Below are 20,020 nucleotides of genomic sequence, written 5' to 3'. Positions count from 1 at the left end.
GTATCGTACAACGTTTTACAGTACATATGGCCCTTTAAATGTTCGACAAAGTAAACAGTAACGTAATATGCTAATTTTCGCACTAGTTCTATAAAGTAGCACCATATGTACTGTAAAAGTATTTTCTCAAATTCAGACTCGTTCTTACCAACTCTACATGCCACCAGCTTGCTGGCTGTCGGCAAAACTTATTACAAACTGCTTTGAAAATATCTAAAAATAACTCCAATTCGGAATTAATTGAATTGCCCCAGCTCGAAGTTTTCTTTTGAAGATTGTACCGATGAAGTTTCTGACCTTTGCCATTTCGACGCTGACGTACACACGAGGTTAGAAATCTTGTCTAACTTTGTTTCTGCGCTCAATACTTTAGATACAATACATGATACATATATGATTTTAGCTAACTGTGATCTGATTAAAAAGTCTCCTTTTGCTTAGGGCACGAGTTGGGCTCGTGAGCTCATTATAAATGTGTTAAAATGTATAATTTTTCTCTGTCTTAGTTTTATTTCACAACAGATAAACCTCGAAAGGATGGGTAACGATCGGGCAGTCAAAAGGGATTACTTGGGTCGACTAACTGGACGCCGCGCCGTCCTGTTGGTCATCCTAAATATCGTTGGGCGGATAGAGTGAAGGCAGATCTCCGTGAGCTCGGCATCAGCGAGAGCTGGCGCGAATCCGCTCTGGACCGAGCAAAGTGGCGTGCTCTTGTGTTGGAGGTTGGAGGCCCAGACTTATTTAGGGTCGGGACGTCGGTCGCGCCAGCCAAGTAAGTAAGTATATACTTAAGTGTTTTTTTTGGTCATAGGTAATAGGACACTTGCCTGGTAGTCAAATAAGTTTTTTTTCGTCACGGTAAAGTCACCGTTTTATTAAATAAAAATTATGTCAAAAAATAACTGCTTTCTACGTTTATCAAATAAATTTCTGGTGCTTTATTTCGTGCATTCATTAAATACAGGAAAGAATCCTGGTCGAAATGTGTTGTTATTATCCAGCACTGCTTGTCAATTTTTACGAAATTTATTCCTTATAATTGTTTACAACATAATATTGTCCAGAAACAGTAGATTAAAATAAAGCTGACTAAAGTGACTAAAAACAAAAATGTTAATACTAGATTATTATTATATATATATATATATATACAAAAATATGTTGTTTGTCATGTATGTACCTGTGGGTATCCTGTATTTTTTATTCTGAGTTTCCGACGACAAATATCTGATAATGTAGTGCACAAAACTAATTTAAGTTGGCAACATTATTCGCGGGTAATCCGCGATTTACATTACACCAAAGTAAGTATATAGTTTCATTATACCATCGCGTGAGGCACGAGCCGCCATGTTTACGAGTTCGGCTCCTGCGAGATTCCTATCTGAAGAAATTAGCTTTTTAATGGTTAAATACGAGTGGAAGCTGTTTTAGTGCACTCTACACGTTTACCTTAAGTAATCTTAAGTTTAATCTGGCCTTCCAAGCGTATTTTTTGGTGTATACTAAGATTCAAAGTTGATATATAATAGTTTATCACTATATGTATATGCACAACAAAGTACAAAATATGATTGCAGAAAACCAAAAACATTTGCAATGTTTACCGACGCACGTTCAAGTTTAAATAAAATCTTGAAAAACTCAAGTTTTCTTATTACGTTCCAACGTTTTATTATTTTCCCAAGAGCTTGTTTATCCAGTTTCATCGGGCAAGAATAAAGTTTTACAAAGAAAAACCGTTATCATAATTCCCCGTAGAGACCGAGGTGAGGAGTGGCGGTCGTTACGTTGTAACTTAGGTACTGTAGCGCGATAAAATGCTTATTGTTTGTATTTTCTAATATAATGATACCTTATACTTTTATTTAAAAGTTATACTTAATCTACATAATTATACTAACCACCTATTTAATTGGATTTTGAAATTTCTTTCGAGGGGTGTGCTAAACATGTGCTTCTTTTTGTGCTCTCTTCTTATTCCAAATTTTACACAACTGCATTTACTTTTCAGGCTGTTCGTCACCTCTCCTTACACCAAAGTTAGATGTGTCCACGTGCAGTCCCGTTCTGTATTTAAAAATAGAATAAAGGAGCATTAGTTATCCTTAACTTGTTACGCACACATTTCTACACCACCCTGAGCTCGTTTTTGGGGACCCATATTGTGAGTTGGCAATTCACCATCACCTGCCCATTTTGTCGTGTTTTTAGAAACATGATCAGGGCAGGTGCCATAGTATCCTCCATAGTCCCGGTTACTAGTCCACTTGCAACTCAACGCAATAGCCTGGTTTATTTTTGCACCCTTTTTAGGGTTCCGTAGTCATCTAGGAACCCTTATAGTTTCGCCATGTCCGTCTGTCTGTCTGTCTGTCTGTCTGTCCGAGGCTTTGCTCCGTGGTCGTTAGTGCTAGAAAGCTGAAATTTGGCATGGATATAAATCAATAAAGCCGACAAAGTCGTATAATAAAATCTAAAAATTTTTTTTTTTTAGGGTACTTCCCCTACACGTAAATTGGGGGTGATTTTTTTTTATTGCTTCAACCTTACAGCGTGGGGTATCGTTGGAAAGGTCTTTCAAAACTAATAGGGGTCTTCAACAAACATTTTTTGATAAAGTGAATATATTCGGAGATAATCGCTCCGAATGAAAAAAAAATGTGTCCCCCCCTCTAACTTTTGAACCATAGGTCCAAAAAATATGAAAAAAATCGTGAAAGTAGAGCTTAAGAAATATATTAAATGAAAACTATAGCGGACATGATCAGTTTAGCTGTTTTTTAGTTATCGCAAAAAGTTTTCCCTTCATAGTAAAAAGATTTACTTTAATTAGGTACTGATTATGCAAATTTGCCTATTTATTTAACTCGGGTGAAAGGTACCGTTTCATTCCTTAGTTAACAATTTACTATACTTTAAGCTCCAGTTTAGCTTATTGTGACGGAAGAGTAACTACGGAACCCTACACTGAGCGTGGCCCGACATGCTCTTGGCCGGTTTTATTTTACAATATTCCTACACTAACCGGGGCGTGTCCTTGGGTGCACGACTATAGTGTAAACAGGGATAATCGTCGGTTGGTGTCACATAACAATTAGAGTAAATTTTCTGATTACCAGGGGACTCTACATGTTGGCTTCGGCCCCACGCACGCCTTCCAAATGTCCGGGACCCATGGTCCCGAGAATTTGTAAGATACAGACATAATAATAATAAGTCATGACATTAAAGTTCTCCAAGGGGCCTCTACGTGTTGGATCTATATCCCCACGCAAGCCTATTAAAAGGCCGGGATTTATAGGCCCGTGAGATCCAAGGAGATACAAAAATAATAGTAAGTCATAATTTAAGAGTTCGCAGCAAGCTCGGTTTTCCATATAAACGTAGTTACGCTGTCATTTTAAAACAACTGGCTAGATTGCTCTGAAACTTTGTACTTATAATAGGATAAGGTATATCTATGACTGTAATTAGTTTATGTAGTAGCTTCAAAAACCATATTAAAAAAATACAGCGAATTTAAGATTTTGATAGGTACAAAACTTGTTTTTGGCCTATTTTGTTTGTTTTTGAAGCTTAGCAGAAGATGTACGTCATGTCATTGTATGTGCAAAGTTTCATTACAATCCAACTAGAGATTGCAATCCGGTCCGGCGGATCCGGCACTTTTCAGGAGCTACCGGATCCGGTAAAATAAAATAAAAAACGCCTAAATACAGCACGCGCACGCGTTTTAGATGAGAAAAACGCGACGGATTAGAGATATGAAGTTAAACAGAACAAAAAGCGAATGAAAAAGTTTAAAGGGTCTAGCCGCAATCCTATAGTGAAACTGCCCCTGGCTGAAATGTATACCTTTCTTAGAAGCGTTAATTGGTCTTATTATAAGATATCATTTTACAATATTTCAAGCCTGGAATCCCCTTGGTTTGGATAAAAAAAAAATATATTTATAAAATCTTTTTTAATTTTTCTAAGCTAAAGTAATGGTTAGATTTCTTTGAAATTCGGATTATACATGGCACTAATAGAAATACATGTTCGAAAAAAATCAAGGTTCTAACTTATTTACAAAGGCCTAAAAAATATTTTTTTTTTGTTTAATTTTTTTTTTATTATTTACAAGAGGGCGACAACCTCAATTTTTAGGTATTTAATGCACAATACAATATTGTATGAAATATATTTTTTTTTTATAAAAATCCATTTGTGGCAACAAGGTAAAAATGTCTTACTAATGCAGGCCATTCGACTTAAGGCGTCTGTAGGTTACACATTGGGCCAACGTATTTGGCTCATTGTGTACTTCCGCCTTTACAACCATTTAGTAGGTATTAACGAGCAGCAGCTAGTCGAGCAGAAAAATTGTTTACACTCTTTTGATACGTAATATTTTTTTAAGGCAGTATTGCGTATTTCATAATAGGAATGTTTACGTAGTAGTTGTTTACGTACAGCAATAGTAGATAACATACCGAGGCCAATAAAATAAGAAATGTCTCAGAACACATGTAATTATCGGCCGAAGCGAAGCTGAGGTCTATTATGACATACGCAATACTGCCTTAAAAAAATATAATGTATCAAAAGAAACTAAAAAAGTAAAGCACATTTTATTAAAATCCTACAATTTACACCTAAACATAACACTTATAATTACTCATCCTCGTCACTGTCTGTATTAATACTAACATTTATACCTTCGGTCTTGAACAGTGCACAGAGTTTATGGCTAGGCCGCGGAATTCTGGATAAACATCTGCCATACGACAAGTAATATATAATTGCCGCTACATGTGAACAACAACCTACTGTTCTTAACCAATTCGCACATTCACAACAATATTGATCGATTGCTTCTACTCCCGTCTTTTCGCCATCATACTTTATGAAGCATCTGTAATATAGCTTCTTACAAGGAAGGGTACCCAACTGTCCGACTCCGATTTGATTCATTTTGATATATGTTATAGAGTAGTCTAAAATAACGGACACGTATTTTTTTTAGCTGCCCAAACTCAACCTGTTAGGAGAAAATGGCCTTCAAAGTACTAATAAGTTACTAAATCTTCTAACTCCTATAGAAAGTGATGCTCAAGCAACTTGCTAGTTAATGGCTGGTTTGAGTATATGTTTGAAAGCAGCAAAAAATAATGAGCACGTGTTTTGTTACATCGGCTAAAACTCATTTTTTCCTAAAAAAAATCGATATTCGAAGTTTTATAATATCTTATCGCTAAAGTTACACATAAAGACAGGTATTTTTTTAGGACAACTTGAGTTTAAGCAGATATCTTTAGTCCCTAGAGTCCCTCTCCACGATGGTTTTCAAACCTACACTCTATTATTTTTTGAATGAGATCGTCGTGTCGTGTTTTGTTTCCTATAATTTGACCAATATACTTTTCTGTAAATAAAAAAGTTCAATTTTTAAAATCATACAGTCTACTACTTTCTCGGAGAAAAAAATTAGAGCAAGATAATATTGGAGCGCATTTAAAATCATTTTGGTTAAAAGTAAAATATCTACTTTTATTACTAGAATGGATGTCGAAGTTACAATAAATTCAATCAAAGAACAGTTACGAAAACTTCTTCTTTCAAGGAGTTCCAATTCCCACCCCACATCCCATCATCAGGCTTTGAAAACTAATCAAATTTATAATTGTAAACGAACATTTGAGCACTTGTAATTATTGTAAATGGTTAAATATAATAAATGACCGATTTCATTTTTTGTTTTTAAAGTGATACGGACATTTTAACACTTTTTACTACTAAGTTCTATTTTATTGTTAGTAAGTTATTTATTAACTTCAAATTATAGATTTAGGAATACGTATTACGCAAAAATCTAGAAAATTATGTCATTTTATTGACTTTAATATCCCTATACTAATTCGGATCCGGTCCGGCCGCATCCAGCCGGATTTTGACCATAATCCGGCCGGATCCGGCCGGATCGAAAATCAATCCGGTTTGCAATCCCTATTACGTTAGTTTTAAAATGAGAACGAAACTCTGTTTGCATGGGAAGGTGAAATTCGGCCGAACTTTGCTGCGGACTCTTAATGTTTTTCCAATTACAAAATAAATATACTCTATACTGGGAAGCCGATTCTGTTTCACAATTAGTTAAATTTTGTTTCACAATTAGTAAATCCGAAACAGTCTCTAGCAAACATACGTAGAAAATGATAAAGCGACCAATATTTTGTGAAACTTCAACTAAAGACAATGCTTGGTACCTACATACAAACTCATAAGATTTTTTTACAACTTAAGCGTTGTTAAGAATGTTATTCAGGAGCCTTGTACCTATCAATAATGCTCCTTATAATTATTATTTACCAAGTAATTGAAATCTGCTTTTTAGGGTTCCGTAGCCAAATGACAAAAAACGGAACCCTTATAGAATATCCGTCTGTCTGTTCGTTTATGTCACAGCCACTTTTTTCCGAAACTATAAGAGCTATACTGTTCAAACTTGGAGTGTAGATGTATTCTATGAACCGCGTTAAGATTTTTATACAAAAATAGAAAAAAAATATTTGGGGGTTCCCCATACTTAGAACTGAACTGAACTCAAAAAATCTTTTTTCATCAAACCCATACGTGTGGGGTATCTATGGATAGGTCTTCAAACATGATATTTAGGTTTCTAATATCATTTTTTTCTAAACTGAATACTTTGCGCGAGAGACACTTCCAAAGTAATAAAATTTGTGTCCCCCCCCCCCCTGTAACTTCTTAAATAACAGAATGAAAAATCTAAAAAAAATATATGATATACATTACCATGCAAACTTCCACCGAAAATTGGTTTGAGATCTAGTAAGTAGTTTTTTTAATACGTCATAAATGGTACGGAACCCTTCATGGGCGAGTCCGACTCGCACTTGGCCGCTTTTACTTATTAATATATATAGGTGTCACAATCGCGTGTGATATGTGATTATGGCGCCAAAGTAAATGCATTAACAAGACCTTTTCGTGGCAAGTTGACGGCGTGTCTTCAATTACTCGGTAACTGCCGGGCCAAGGTGATGAGTTGCTAAGCAACAGGCTGCCAACAAACCGACTTTTAAATTAATAATGCTGCCTAATTATACCTTTTATTAAAATGACAACTTCATGGCTGGGTGCAATTAGTATTTGGTTAAGATGTTTTAGCTCTTAAAGTATTTAAAGACAAAATCTTTATCGGCTTTTGATGCTGAAGCTGCAGCCGCTATAAATTAATTTACTTAAACTCAGTTATCACAACGGATTAGCATATTACATTATTTGTAAAAATCTAAAGGCACTACAAAACTCATGAGCTATACAAAAGATATCCCAAACAAACCAAAATGACAGAGTTGTACTTATTTCAAAACTTACAGTAATATATCAACTTTTAACAACGCGAGAGCTCTTTGAGCACTAACAAAAAAACCGCAATGGCTTTGGAAAAATTTAACGACAAAAGAGCGTGTTCGCTTGTAATTTTGATAAATTTGTTCTTTGACAGAAAGCTCCTGTTAAGTTTGGCTATAAATATTAGGTTCTGGATATACACCCTCAGAAGTAAGTCCTTATTCATTCATAATTATAGATTTGGTACTTGCGTATAAGGCTTCTCGAAGTCACGTCACCATGTTTACACGGGCGTCGTCGTAGCCGCCCCGTAAGTCGCATCGAACCGGGTTGGCGGACCATTCAAAGGGTCCTGAAGAGCGAGCACCTCGCGAGGAGGAATTCACACTGGCGTCTAAAAAGGAGAATGCACGCACTGCTCCTCGTAAGAGTCAGTATGGTACCACTGAACCGCTAATTCTGGCTTGCAGATTGTTACACCGAGTTAAGACGCTGTATGTGTCGCGTTTGCATTACACAGCCACGGCTGCTAAAGTGGTGGAGTTTGTACACCAGACAAGGGTGAAACCAGCTTTATGGTCAGGGGGTGGTGGTCACTTGGGGCCCACCACCTGGATCCGCCTATGACACCAGAAGACTTACGGAATTTTTTTACGGAATCTTTCTTGTTTACAAATTGATACAGATTACTTATGTACCTATAAGAACATTTTTTGCTATGCACCACCGTTTAAGAGTTATTTATGAAAACTAAAAAAAGGGACCTTTAACAGGCCGGTTAATGTAGGAAATTCCTTATGCTAAGCGTCCTTTCTCTATGTAGTTCATGGTATTTTCTTACTGAGCGGCCAACAAGCGCCCCTAAGAGCTGTGGCAAACAGCCAGAACAATGCTTATAATTGCACATGTTCTCGTTTGTTACAGGCATATCGACGCTGTCTGGTTGCGGCTCGCCGGAGCAGTTCGAACGGCTGCCGGAGCTGCCGGCGGCGGAGGAGCGGCGCCTGCGCCGCGCGGCCCAGGTCCTGCAGCAGCGGCTGGTGTTGCGGCAGTGGCTGGCCACGCACCGCCTACAGCATGCATATACCAAGTGTGTACTGTAGTATAGTATATTCCTCCTACTCATATAAGCGCTCCTCAGCATCCTGAAGTCACTTCAGTTTATGCGAACTGCACTGCAGTTTCTATAAAAGCGACTATCGTGCCACCTGACTTTCCTAATTAGAGTTAAACTTTAATAGAAATTACTTTACAGTAGGAATGTATGTGATTGTTACGCTTGTCTACGTGACATATTTAGTAGGTACCTAATAATAACACTGTTTTTCTACTCGTGGATGTAATGGTTAAATTAAGATTTCGTGTCACAAACTATAATTGCGTACTTTTCATGTATGGGCTCCCAACTCAACTAAAATATTCATTTCGATACGCTGTAGTCAACTATAAAGATTTGGCCCATCACGTGCCGCCGCGTTCCCATAGAGAAGATATAAACGGGAAATTATTTCATGAGCATATTCACATAACGCGCGTTTATGTCTTTTGTACTACATTTTTGTGTACTGAGATACTTACCAATTTTCATTAATTATTTAGGTTTTATTGTAACTAAAGTATTATTTTAGATGTCTCGTAAAAAATGTATATATAAATAATAATATAATCAAGCTTTTAAATCTCGTACCTTACTAAGGCAACTCAGCAAGATTTGTTGCCTTAACACGTTACTCGATTGAAAAGCTATCTATTATATCACGATAGTATAAAATACTATTGTGTGGTGTTAAAACGTGATATTTGTTTTATCATTTTATCACGTGGATAAATTCGCCCATCACACTGATTTTTATTGGATTAGTTCGGTTTCTCTACACGATATTTTCGTTCACCGAAAAGCTACTGGTAAATATCATAGGACTTTTCATACCTAACATACGTATAAGTTATAATATAAGAATCTCATTGGTAGTAGTCAACTAGTCACCCCTCGGTTTCGAAACCTCAACCTCCTGTTTGAAAGCCGCGCACCATACCATCAGGCCAGCAGTACTCACACTAAATATCTACGCACTTTATTGGTTACTTATACACTCGCGTTCAAAAGTATTGCATCACTTTGCATTTTTTCGTCCGCACGTCCTTGTAATTCTATACCCGAATCTGAAAATTTAGGTATCAACTGAAAGCGTATAATGTAACGCATTAGAAAATTGGTCAATTCAATGAAATTTCGAAGTTGGTGAAAACTGAAAGTAGTCGCATAATGTGCCAAAAATAAATCAGGAAAATTAGGAATAAAAGTCTATTTTTTAGTATACAATATATGTAAATTATTTTTAATAAATTAATACTTCGTGCTGCCACCCCTAGCCCTCCTCACACAAATCAAGCGGTTTTTCATAGACCTAATTAATTTTTTTATGTGATCTTTAGGAATAGCGTCCCACTCCTCCAGCAAGGCCCCCTTCAGCTCCTCAACATTGGCCGGGGCAGGATTCCGCTTCCGAACCATCCTTTTCAGATAATCCCACACGTGTTCAATGGGGTTAAGGTTCGGGCTCATCGCTGGCCAGTCCATAGTGTCGATGCCCACTTCGACTAGGTAGGCTGCCCTAGCGGTATGACACGGGGCATTATCCTGCATTAGGATGAACCCCTGATCAAAAATACCGGCATAAAGAACAACATGTTCCTCCAGGATATCAGTGATGTACGTGGCAGCGGTCAATTCACCGCCACGGCCCCCGCCAGGCACGAAAACCAGCTCTGTCCGCCCGTCATAGGAATTGCCGCCCCAGAACACTACAGATCCACCGCCATAGGCGACCCTTTCGGAAAAGCAACATTGACCAAACCGTTCTTCTGGCCTCCTGTAGACTCTTCGGTCACATCCATTCAAGTACATTCTGCACTCGTCCGAGAAGAGAACTGGGGTCCATTGCTCAATGGTACAGTCCATATGACTTTCAGCAAACTCTCTTCGGGCTGTACGGTGTCGTGCCAGCTATCTGGGCCCGGTTGCAGGCCTCCTGGGTATTGAATTCGCTTTCTTAAGTCTTCTTCTTCTAGTCCACTTACTGGCCGCCCCTCCTCATACCTCACGCAGACGCTGCTGGATGGCAACGCTTGTCTGGTGTCGATTTCGGAGAGATGTTGTGACAATGAAGCGGTCGTCCCTCTCTGATGTACGCTTTCTGCGGCCACGTTTTGGTCTTGAAGTAAAGGATCCAGTCCGCCGGAACCTCTGGTAAACTCTGCGAACTCTAGATTGGCTTAAATTCAGCGTTTTACTACGTCAAACACTTAGCGGTCAACGGTTACCTAGATAAATTTACATATACACATTTTTTGGTTAATAATAAGTAGTTAATTAAACTACAGAAGTTAATTTTGAAGCTTGTTAATTAATATAAGTATCGTATGATCTTTGGTGATATTTTCAGGACCCCCCCCCCCCATCCAATATGACGTGTATTTTTTTCGATAACTAAAGAACAGTTTTCTAACAAATGAACCTAAGTACACGTGAAGGATAATAAGGGCGGAAAACTATTATTTTTATTTTATTGACTATAATACAGTATAGCACAGATGAAAAAAAAATACACGTGATACATGTCCATACCCCCCCGTCCCCTGTGGTGATCATTGGTGATTTTTTGCTGACCCGCCCCGTCCCCCCCTATACAATATGACGCGATTAATGGACGCCCCCTAAGTCGCTGGATGTTTTAACTTTGGCATTTAATAAATCAATAGGACAATATTGTAAATGTGGAGATTCAGCCGAATATTGCGATGTAGCTCGAGGCTCGTGTTGGATTGGCATGCAGCACACGATTCGATTTGCGGGAGGAAACATCGGAAATTGTTGAATGAACACAGCAGCAAAAGAATAAATGTCGACTTTAAATATGCATACAATCGTGCCCTTTATTATGAAGCCATAACTAAGAAACGTCTAAGTAAATCTTTGACGTTGTCTGTAAATAGGGCCAAGAACAGATTTAGAGATGGCTGGGGGTGGGGGCCGCCGTAAGCCTTCAGTAAGAAATGCATATACTTGGAAAAAATAGACCAATGCTGCCGTAAAAAATACAAAATTAATGAAAGTGGCATATTTTTGAGAAACGCTCGTATATGTAACTAATGTAGGTTAGTAATGCCCATATGGTTTTCGGTCACGCTTTAAGTACTAAACGTTTAATATCAATTGCATAAATACAACTTCCAAATACTTTCATTATACCTCTCACGTCGAATTATAGTATAGTCCCGTTGACTCCTTCAAGTCTCTTTTAGTTGGGGTTAAGTTAAATATACTTGAAAATATATGTTTTTACCGTTTTTAGGGTTCCGTACCCAAAGGGTTAAACGGGACTCTATTACTGAGACTCCGCTGTCCATCCGTCGGACTCGCACTTGGCGGGTTTTTTCATTACTTAAACGTTGTTAGATACAACTTCGAACTTCCAAAAAATGTCTGATAACATTTTACTTGACAACTACCCCATATACTCGTACTCGTAAAAATGAGCTGTAGGGACCATCATTCGACGCGAGATGTACTTATAGATCTCTAGACATGGGTAATAACATTTTTTTATAATTATATGTAGGAAGTATACATAGTATCTTATAGGTATTATGTCCACCGGGTTAACCGCTTTCTGACTAGTCAATTGTTCTAAAAACCCGTCAGCCCTAAAATGTTTAATATGTGAAAACTTAACTACCTACCTATAATACCTAATTGGATTTTGCGACATTGTCAAAACAATGTACAAAGGCTTTAGGCACCATAAAGTTGTATACTTTTAAAATAGCGTTCCCTGTCGATTGAAGAGGACGTTGCGTGAAGCTAAAAAAGAAAAGTTTTCTGATCAAAAATATTAACTGTGGAATACCTTAACTCATCGCCCACGGCCCAAGGTACATTCTAACTCGTCATCATTTTCATTACTATGCAAAATACTCGTGTCTCTATAAATATAATCCCACAGGTCGGGTCGGGGTTCAAATCCGGGCCGTGCTTAAAAATTGAATCGCCGCGCCAACTGGCCCGAGGAGGCTATTAAATGTAAATAGCAGGATAACCAGTCAAGCGCGAGCTGGGCATCAAAGCTTCGTTTCGTATCAATCACCATATGAATTTAAATATAAAATATTTTTTAATATTGAAGAGAAAGATCGTCATCGCAGTATCGCCGCGAGTCAATATTTTTTACTTAACAATGTTATATAGATTGGAAAATTGCAACATTTATGTCAGTGGTCTTATTAGTATAATTTTTAAGGCGAACATTATTTACAGTCGCGCCCACCAGGAGAAAGCAGGACGCGTCTTATTACAAAGTCGCTTCTTATTGCTTCCAGTCGCAGCTAACACTGCCACTATTACCTTTTTCGAGGTGGCATGGCCTTGGTTGGCTGTGTATGTTAATGGTTCCTAGACAGGCAAGCCGCCAGACACCCATTTTTCTGGTATCTCATTTCTAATAGTCTAATAATATTAGACCCCTAAATTCGTAATACCTACCTGTAAGGCAGTTGTACTGGTTTACCAACGCAGTAGTTATTTATCAAGCTTCGTTAATTTCCACCGCGGGTGTAAATCTACCACCCTCTATGTATTATTATTATTACCGTAAAACGAATTAAATAACTAAAAATAAATATAAAAGGAATAGCTTACATCGTTTGGTATACGAGTATGTTACATATTACGGCTGTGTATTTGGATTTGCTTTCTATGCTTACCCACATTTGCAAGGAAAAGGTGTTAAAAATAATGAAACTGCAATTATTTTTGTCTTCGAAATAATACTAAGTTAAGTCGCATGGGCGCGGATTTACTGATACGATTTAAATGACATGCGATATCTCTCCCGCGGATCCCTAAAAAGAAACAATCCGCTTTAGGTACGTTGCTTTTATGACCTCCGAGCGTCGTTCTCGTATTCATTGGTTTTTTCCCTTCTTTATTACTATCGTCGGATTGCTATTCTTTTCTAACTTACCCTCACTCGCTAATGGCTGTTTACTTAAAGGTAGTTAACCTCAATGTTAGAAGGAATTAAGTTTAGCTACATATGTACTTGGCTGTGATTATATTCTAATACTATAGTCACGCAAGAACATGTACCGTAAAATGGGGTGAGTAGGAATTACGAGGGTAGTTGGGTTATGAATGGGGTGAGGAGGGATGACAGAGGGGTGAGTTGGTTTTTACAGGCTGCACTGCTACGTAAATTATAGATTCTAATAACAAACCAAGCTATTATAATGTTCATAATCCCAAAATGTCGATCCAACTATTTTCAATACTCACCTTACCCCTACCCTGTAGTAGGGGTGAGGAGGGATTTCCTACTATTTTGTATTTATCTTTAAAGTTCTGAAAAGGAACTACACAAAATCATAAAAAAAAAACTAAAATTCAAACCACCGGAACATTTTTTATGTATAAAAATCAGTTTGCCACATGTAAAAATAAAGTTTTATCGAGGTTTGAATGTCAGTTTTGTTCCTACTCACCCCATTTTACGGTACTGTAACTAAACTAACTAATGTACACGGGCACGGTCAAATTGACCTTCAACAAAGTATTTTTTATGATTTTTTCCTGTGAAACCTGCTCTTTTTATAAGTCAGGTAATAATGTTTGCTATTTTCCCAAAGTTAGGCCAACTTTAGTTTTGAGGACATACGATGGATCATAAGAGTGAATTGGGGATGAAATCTTAAGCTTAAGGCGAAGGGTAGGGCAAGCTCTTTCCATACAAACTTTGTGCGCGTTTTTCTTCGTTTGTGTTTGCGCTACAGTTATTATTTTTGGTAAATATGCTTATTTTTCTGTTAGATAGGGCTTGATGTATTATTTTTTTGTGTATTTTTCTATTTTTTTTTAATAAAGAAAAATTTCTACATCAAGTTCTGCGTACATCTAATATATACAAGCAAAAAATGAAATTAAATGCCAAAACTAACGAATAAAACTTGCACAAGGTTTGTATGGAGAATGCCTTGCCCTACCCTGCGCCTTAATGAAACCTTTAATCTTTACTGTAATTTGTAGGATGGTAAAAAACTAAATGTCATTTAGTGTGGTAATCTACCAAGCCCATCCGAAATATGTTGCTACAACATAAAGCCACCTTCTAAAGATTAGGAGTATCTACAAAGTTACTGGATCTCGTTAATAGGATCTTGAAGTTTAATTTATTAATGTACAAAGTTCTGCTCTCGGTCGTTAAAGGCTATCCCGTTACGCGGGCTTTTTAAGTAGGTTTGGATAAGTACCTACTTTTGCATCAGTTTATTTAAATTCAGGTCGCGATGAGAGCGAGCAAATTACACAGAAGTCATTTGGGACGTTGAGGCGTAACAATAACTTATTATCTATATTATAAATATTATAATATTTGTAAAATACAATTAGTAATAAATGCTACGCCGTCGCATGTAGTGAGAAACGTAGCAAACACTTCTCTACATATATATAAATGTACGTGCCCTGACTGATTGACTCATCAACGCAAAGCCGAAACTACAAATGCTAGAAAGTTGAAATTTACACACTTGGTTGCATTTATAAAGTGTACAAGGGCTAACAGGCAGTTTTGAGAAATTCAACCCCTAAGGGGGTTAAAAAGAGAATGAAGCATCTAGGTAAAGGGTGGATGCATGCACATACCGCAACACTAACGTACAATACAGGACGCGGTTTCATTCGCACAGCTACACCCATTGATGTAAGTAAAAGGGGTAGATATGTGACGTTAATAGTTGACAAAACTAAAATCTGGTCCAGCACCCACTCATTTGCAAATACTACACACCATTATAATGTACATGTGCACAACGAGCAACAGGGATAACCAAATATAGTTAACAGTGCTGCGCAAGCGAGACCCCTATATTTTGCGTATTCCTCGAGGTGCAACAGAGAAAAACTAATAACATTATACAAATGTGTAGGCGAGACGTACATACTTCTTACATTGTCGTCTTAAAGTGATATTAAGTCATTTCGATTTTTAAAAAATACAATGATTTGATATTACCTAATCTTAGACCGTCTCTCACTTCAAGCAAATATCTGAGCGAGCGAGTTACACTGAGATTAATATCAAATGATTGACTATCATATTTTTAAAGCATGAAATTGACCCTCGTTTTTTACTTCTGAAAACCTGGTCGACTATTCACTATGTTCAACTAACGTGTCGCCTCGAGAAAACCAGTATAACGATATGATCTCAGTTGATAGGGATCTCGAGGTTCCACTTCTGATGGTTTTTCGGAAAAGACAAGTACGCTTGACAAGAGATAATGTAATCACTGGTAATTCGTAGTTACTCCTGGTATTTATATATTCCAATCGTTCACCGAGCGCACGACTCAAGATAACCAATATAAAAGTGTGAACCTTGTTTATTCATAGTTACGATACGTATACGGATTCACTTATATTGGACAAGTTGTAAGTCATTGGAATAAGCGCCTTTAACGGAGGTCTTTATTAGGTAGCGTCAGGAAACAAATATTTATAAAATATATACGAAATTAAAATAAATAGGCACTTTATTTATTTTATGGAAAACAATTTTTTTTTCGCTAACACAAATAAAATATGTAAAACTGTATGTATTTTATATGTAAAACCGATAGTTTATCTATACAATTCAAAAAAATATGCGGAGAGGGCGGTATAAAAAGGAAAATTATAATGTATGGAGAAAAAAAATTTGTATCAAAAACGAAACCGAGCATCATTTTTAATTTTCACAATTCAATCGCTAGGCATTTCCACAGCTGCAGCTCGTTTTAAAATAGAAATAAGTGAAAGTTTTTTCTCTAAACGTTATAGTTTTCATTTTTTTAACGTTAATACTGATTTTGAAGTTATATTTTTTTTAATCATTCCCTATCGAAGGCGAAATTAGCAATGTCCCACTTTTCTCGATTTGAGACGGCAGCGTGCCCTTACATTAGAATGTTCAATTTAAAGTATTCGTTCTGATTTTCATCGTTTTCATTTTCATCACCTTAGTTGCTCTACAAAGAGGACAAATTAAAACAAATACTCAAACGGTAAATACGTAGTTAGGGAGTTTCGTTCTGTTTATAATCAGCAGTTCCACTACACTAATTGCCAGTTTTTGGATGAAAATGCTTAATTTGTAAACAAAAACCACAAAAATCACTATATGTGTACCTACCTATAAGACTTTAAGTGTTCCCTCAATTCTTCATGGATTCCATCATTAGAACTTTGAACCCGGGACGGGACCATCGGCTTTATAGGCAGGGTCACTGCCCACTAGGCCAGACCAGTCATCATACATTTTACTTGACAAATAGAGATGATTATTATTTATTACTTTTGTTTATGATAAAAGGTTAAATTTGATTGATCTAATATCTGTTCTAAATATTTTTACACAGTTTTCAACATACATAAATACATCTTAAAACTACACTATAACTCGCATATTAAAATTGTAAATCGAGCTCTCGTTAAAAATGTTGTCCATAGTTTTCCTATTGTTGTACAAGTAGGTACTATTTAGTAATTTTTGATGGACTATTCCCGATATTTGGATTTCAAGTTAATGCAAGATATTGTTTTAACAATACTATCAGAAAAACTGAATTTTTGGTTAACAACCGGTTATTCGTATATTAAAATAAAAACCGGTTACATTCTATAGTTTCAAGGAATAGGAGCACATGTTTTAAAAAGTTGCATTATTTATAAAAAAAATTGCTGACTCTACAATGCATGAAGTGGGCAGGCCTACTTGACACTCGGATAAACGTGTTACTCACATGGGTAATGCATTATTTAGCTGTCGCGCTCACTCAATAACAAGGAAATTTTTAATTTTATTTAGAAAAAATTATGTTTTCAAATGTTATAACAGTACTTACGAATGAAAAGTGATACCGTGAGCTTTGTTTTTGTGCTTGGAGCTATTGAAGCACTGGAAAAAGGCGCAACACGGCATTCTTTGGCAATATTTTATCGAATTTGATGACAATGTTGACACTTCAGCGTCACCCGTACGACTAATTCAATATAGGTCCCGGAACCTATATTTTGTGGCTCACGATCGAGCGCCTGGTACCTCATCTACCCCTATTACGTACATCAATGGCTACACCACGGGTAATGAAACGCCGGAGCATCGTGCCCATCAATAACGGTACCTGCAGCGAAATGGGTCAGCCCCGGACAGCGGCGAGAAATTGCGTAACATCCTGCTAAAAGCACTCAATTAAAAATAATATTTAATTCATTCAGCGTGAGATGCCTTATGAAACGACTCAAGCAGCTCGATTCAGATTTAATAAATGGTCACGGTTTTGATCTGGTTTTGATAAGACCTTGACGATCGTCTTGTCATCACACCCATTATTTCATTTCGCATGTACCAATAAGCGTGTACGTTTTATACAATTGCACGATAATGAGTCCGTGAACAGGGCGTACGTACAAGTTGCAGCTAACGCCATAGGTAGTACAAAACGATGGTGGCTTCACGGTATTTAGAAACGCATTTTGGCTTACAACATACAAAAATTAGTTACAGACGGAGTCAATTTTATAATTAGGATTACTGCCCCAAATCTTATTTTACTTATCCAATTGATACGATAACAGATTGAAGATCATAATGATTATAAATGGAAGGTTTAGGTGTATAAGTTGTTTTTTTGTGTAACCCGTGCGAAGCCAGGGCGGGTTGCTTGTATATGTATATATTTACGTATGTAGTCACAACACAACGCATGAATATAAAGCTAAAAGGGACAGAAATGTAAATAAGGCAGACATTCTAGCCGCAATGTGTTGCGCAACTTCGCGGCATCCGACATTCGACCACGAAACGCCGGAAATTCCCCCTCTTACAGCCAAATATCTTATTTTGCATCGAGTAGAAGGAGTATTCAAAAGGTACTTATCCAAATACGTAACCAGCGCAATATTGTTTTGAATATGTCTCACGATCGCATGAATATGGATAAATTTCTACGTATTCGTATGAGCGCCTCGCCATCCTTACATTTATTTCTTAAGAGTCCTTATTCCTACAGACGAGCGTATTTTGTAAAATGCTTCCTTTTTCATTCAAGATTACGACGTAACTATTAGTATTTATTCAAAAACTGGTAACGTACTTAAATAATCGTTTCCTAAACTAGCGGCTCCAACAGTTCAAATTTTCATTTTCTCTTTTAAACCTCTTTTTTAATGAGTTTTTTTGGGACTACAATTTGATTCAACATATCTCGTACGAGGGGCTGGAATGATTAACAATCGATGATTCATTTGAAAAAACTGATAAAATACCTTCCGAGTTTTCTTCATTTTTTTGGCGAAAACAGGGTTTTATTATATTTTTTTTCCGCAAATTGTACGCATATTTTGCTTTAAAAATAATATTATAGCAAACTGTAACTTTATGTTAACCTATATAAAAAAAATCATAACTATGGGACCTGCATTGCCGTAAATTTATATTTTTTTAAAACACGTATAAATCACGCAGCAGCGACGCCCCGCTCTCAGTCCGCGCGGAGCGCGCTTAGAGGACGGACCTGTGCTCGATTGTCAGGCATTCGTTGAGTTCGTAATCAGCTACGGAGTTCCGAGAAGTGCTATATACTGCGCTTAGAAAATCTTAATAAAAGTTCATTTTTTACACTATGCTTAACAACAGACTCTCGCTTATTGATGGATTTTACAGTGGTCCTTTTTTTTATACTACGTCGGTGGCAAACAAGCTTACGGCCCGCCTGATGGTAAGCAGTATCCGTAGCCTATGTACGCCTGCAACTCCAGAGGAGTTACATGCGCGTTGCCGACCCTAACCCCCTCCCACCCTCGTTGAGCTCTGGCAACCTTACTCACCGGCAGGAACACAACACTATGAGTAGGGTCTAGTGTTATTTGGCTGCGATTTTCTGAAAAACGCATTTTTACTTGAAATTACGTTAGGGTTTGCATTTGCATTATTATTTTTGACCCGGATGAAGTCCAAGTTCTCATGATGGAGTCAGGAGTTGGTCACCAAAACTCCTAATCTACTCATTATAATCCCATCGTGTTTGGGCTCAAAAGATTTGCCCTGACGAACACCATCGATCTAGATGAGGTCCAGGGTCTCATGATGGAGTCAGGAGTTGGTCAATAGAACACCTAATCTACTCATTATAATTCCATCGTATTTGGGCTCAAAAGATTTGCCCTGACGAGCACCATCGATCTAGATGAGGTCCGGGGTCTCATGCTGGAGTCAGGTGTTGGTCACCAGAACTCCTAATCTACTCATCATAACTCCATCGTGTTTGGGCTCAAAAGATTTGCCCTGACGAACACCATCGACCTAGATGAGGTCCAGGGTCTCATGATGGAGTCAGGAGTTGGTCACCAGAACTCCTAAACTACTCATCATAACCTCATCGTGTTTGGGCTCAATAGAGTTGCCCTGACGAGCACCATCAATCTAGATGAGGTCCAGGGTCTCATGATTGAGCCAGGAGTTGGTCATTAGACCGGCATTAAGTTCGCCTATTGTACAGTGTGTTTCCTTATGTGCAATAAAGATTAAATAAATAAAAATAAATTAGAACTCCTAATCTA

The 20,020-nt window shown here is 37.4% G+C and overlaps 1 protein-coding gene across 1 annotated transcript in view; it reads left to right on the top strand.

The window, feature by feature from the left end:
* Positions 1–20,020, top strand: part of LOC133515538 (apoptosis-resistant E3 ubiquitin protein ligase 1) — a 97,459-nt gene that overhangs the window by 42,593 nt on the left and 34,846 nt on the right. Inside the window, exon 2 of the mRNA XM_061848087.1 lies at positions 8,290–8,455. Coding sequence (XP_061704071.1) covers positions 8,290–8,455 — 166 coding nt within the window. The remainder of the gene's footprint in view (positions 1–8,289; positions 8,456–20,020) is intronic.

Source organism: Cydia pomonella, chromosome 2 (assembly GCF_033807575.1).
Source record: "Cydia pomonella isolate Wapato2018A chromosome 2, ilCydPomo1, whole genome shotgun sequence".
Lineage (NCBI taxonomy): Eukaryota > Metazoa > Arthropoda > Insecta > Lepidoptera > Tortricidae > Cydia > Cydia pomonella.
The sequence above is the reverse complement of the archived record's forward strand: the minus strand, read 5'-3'. Positions and strand labels throughout refer to the sequence as shown.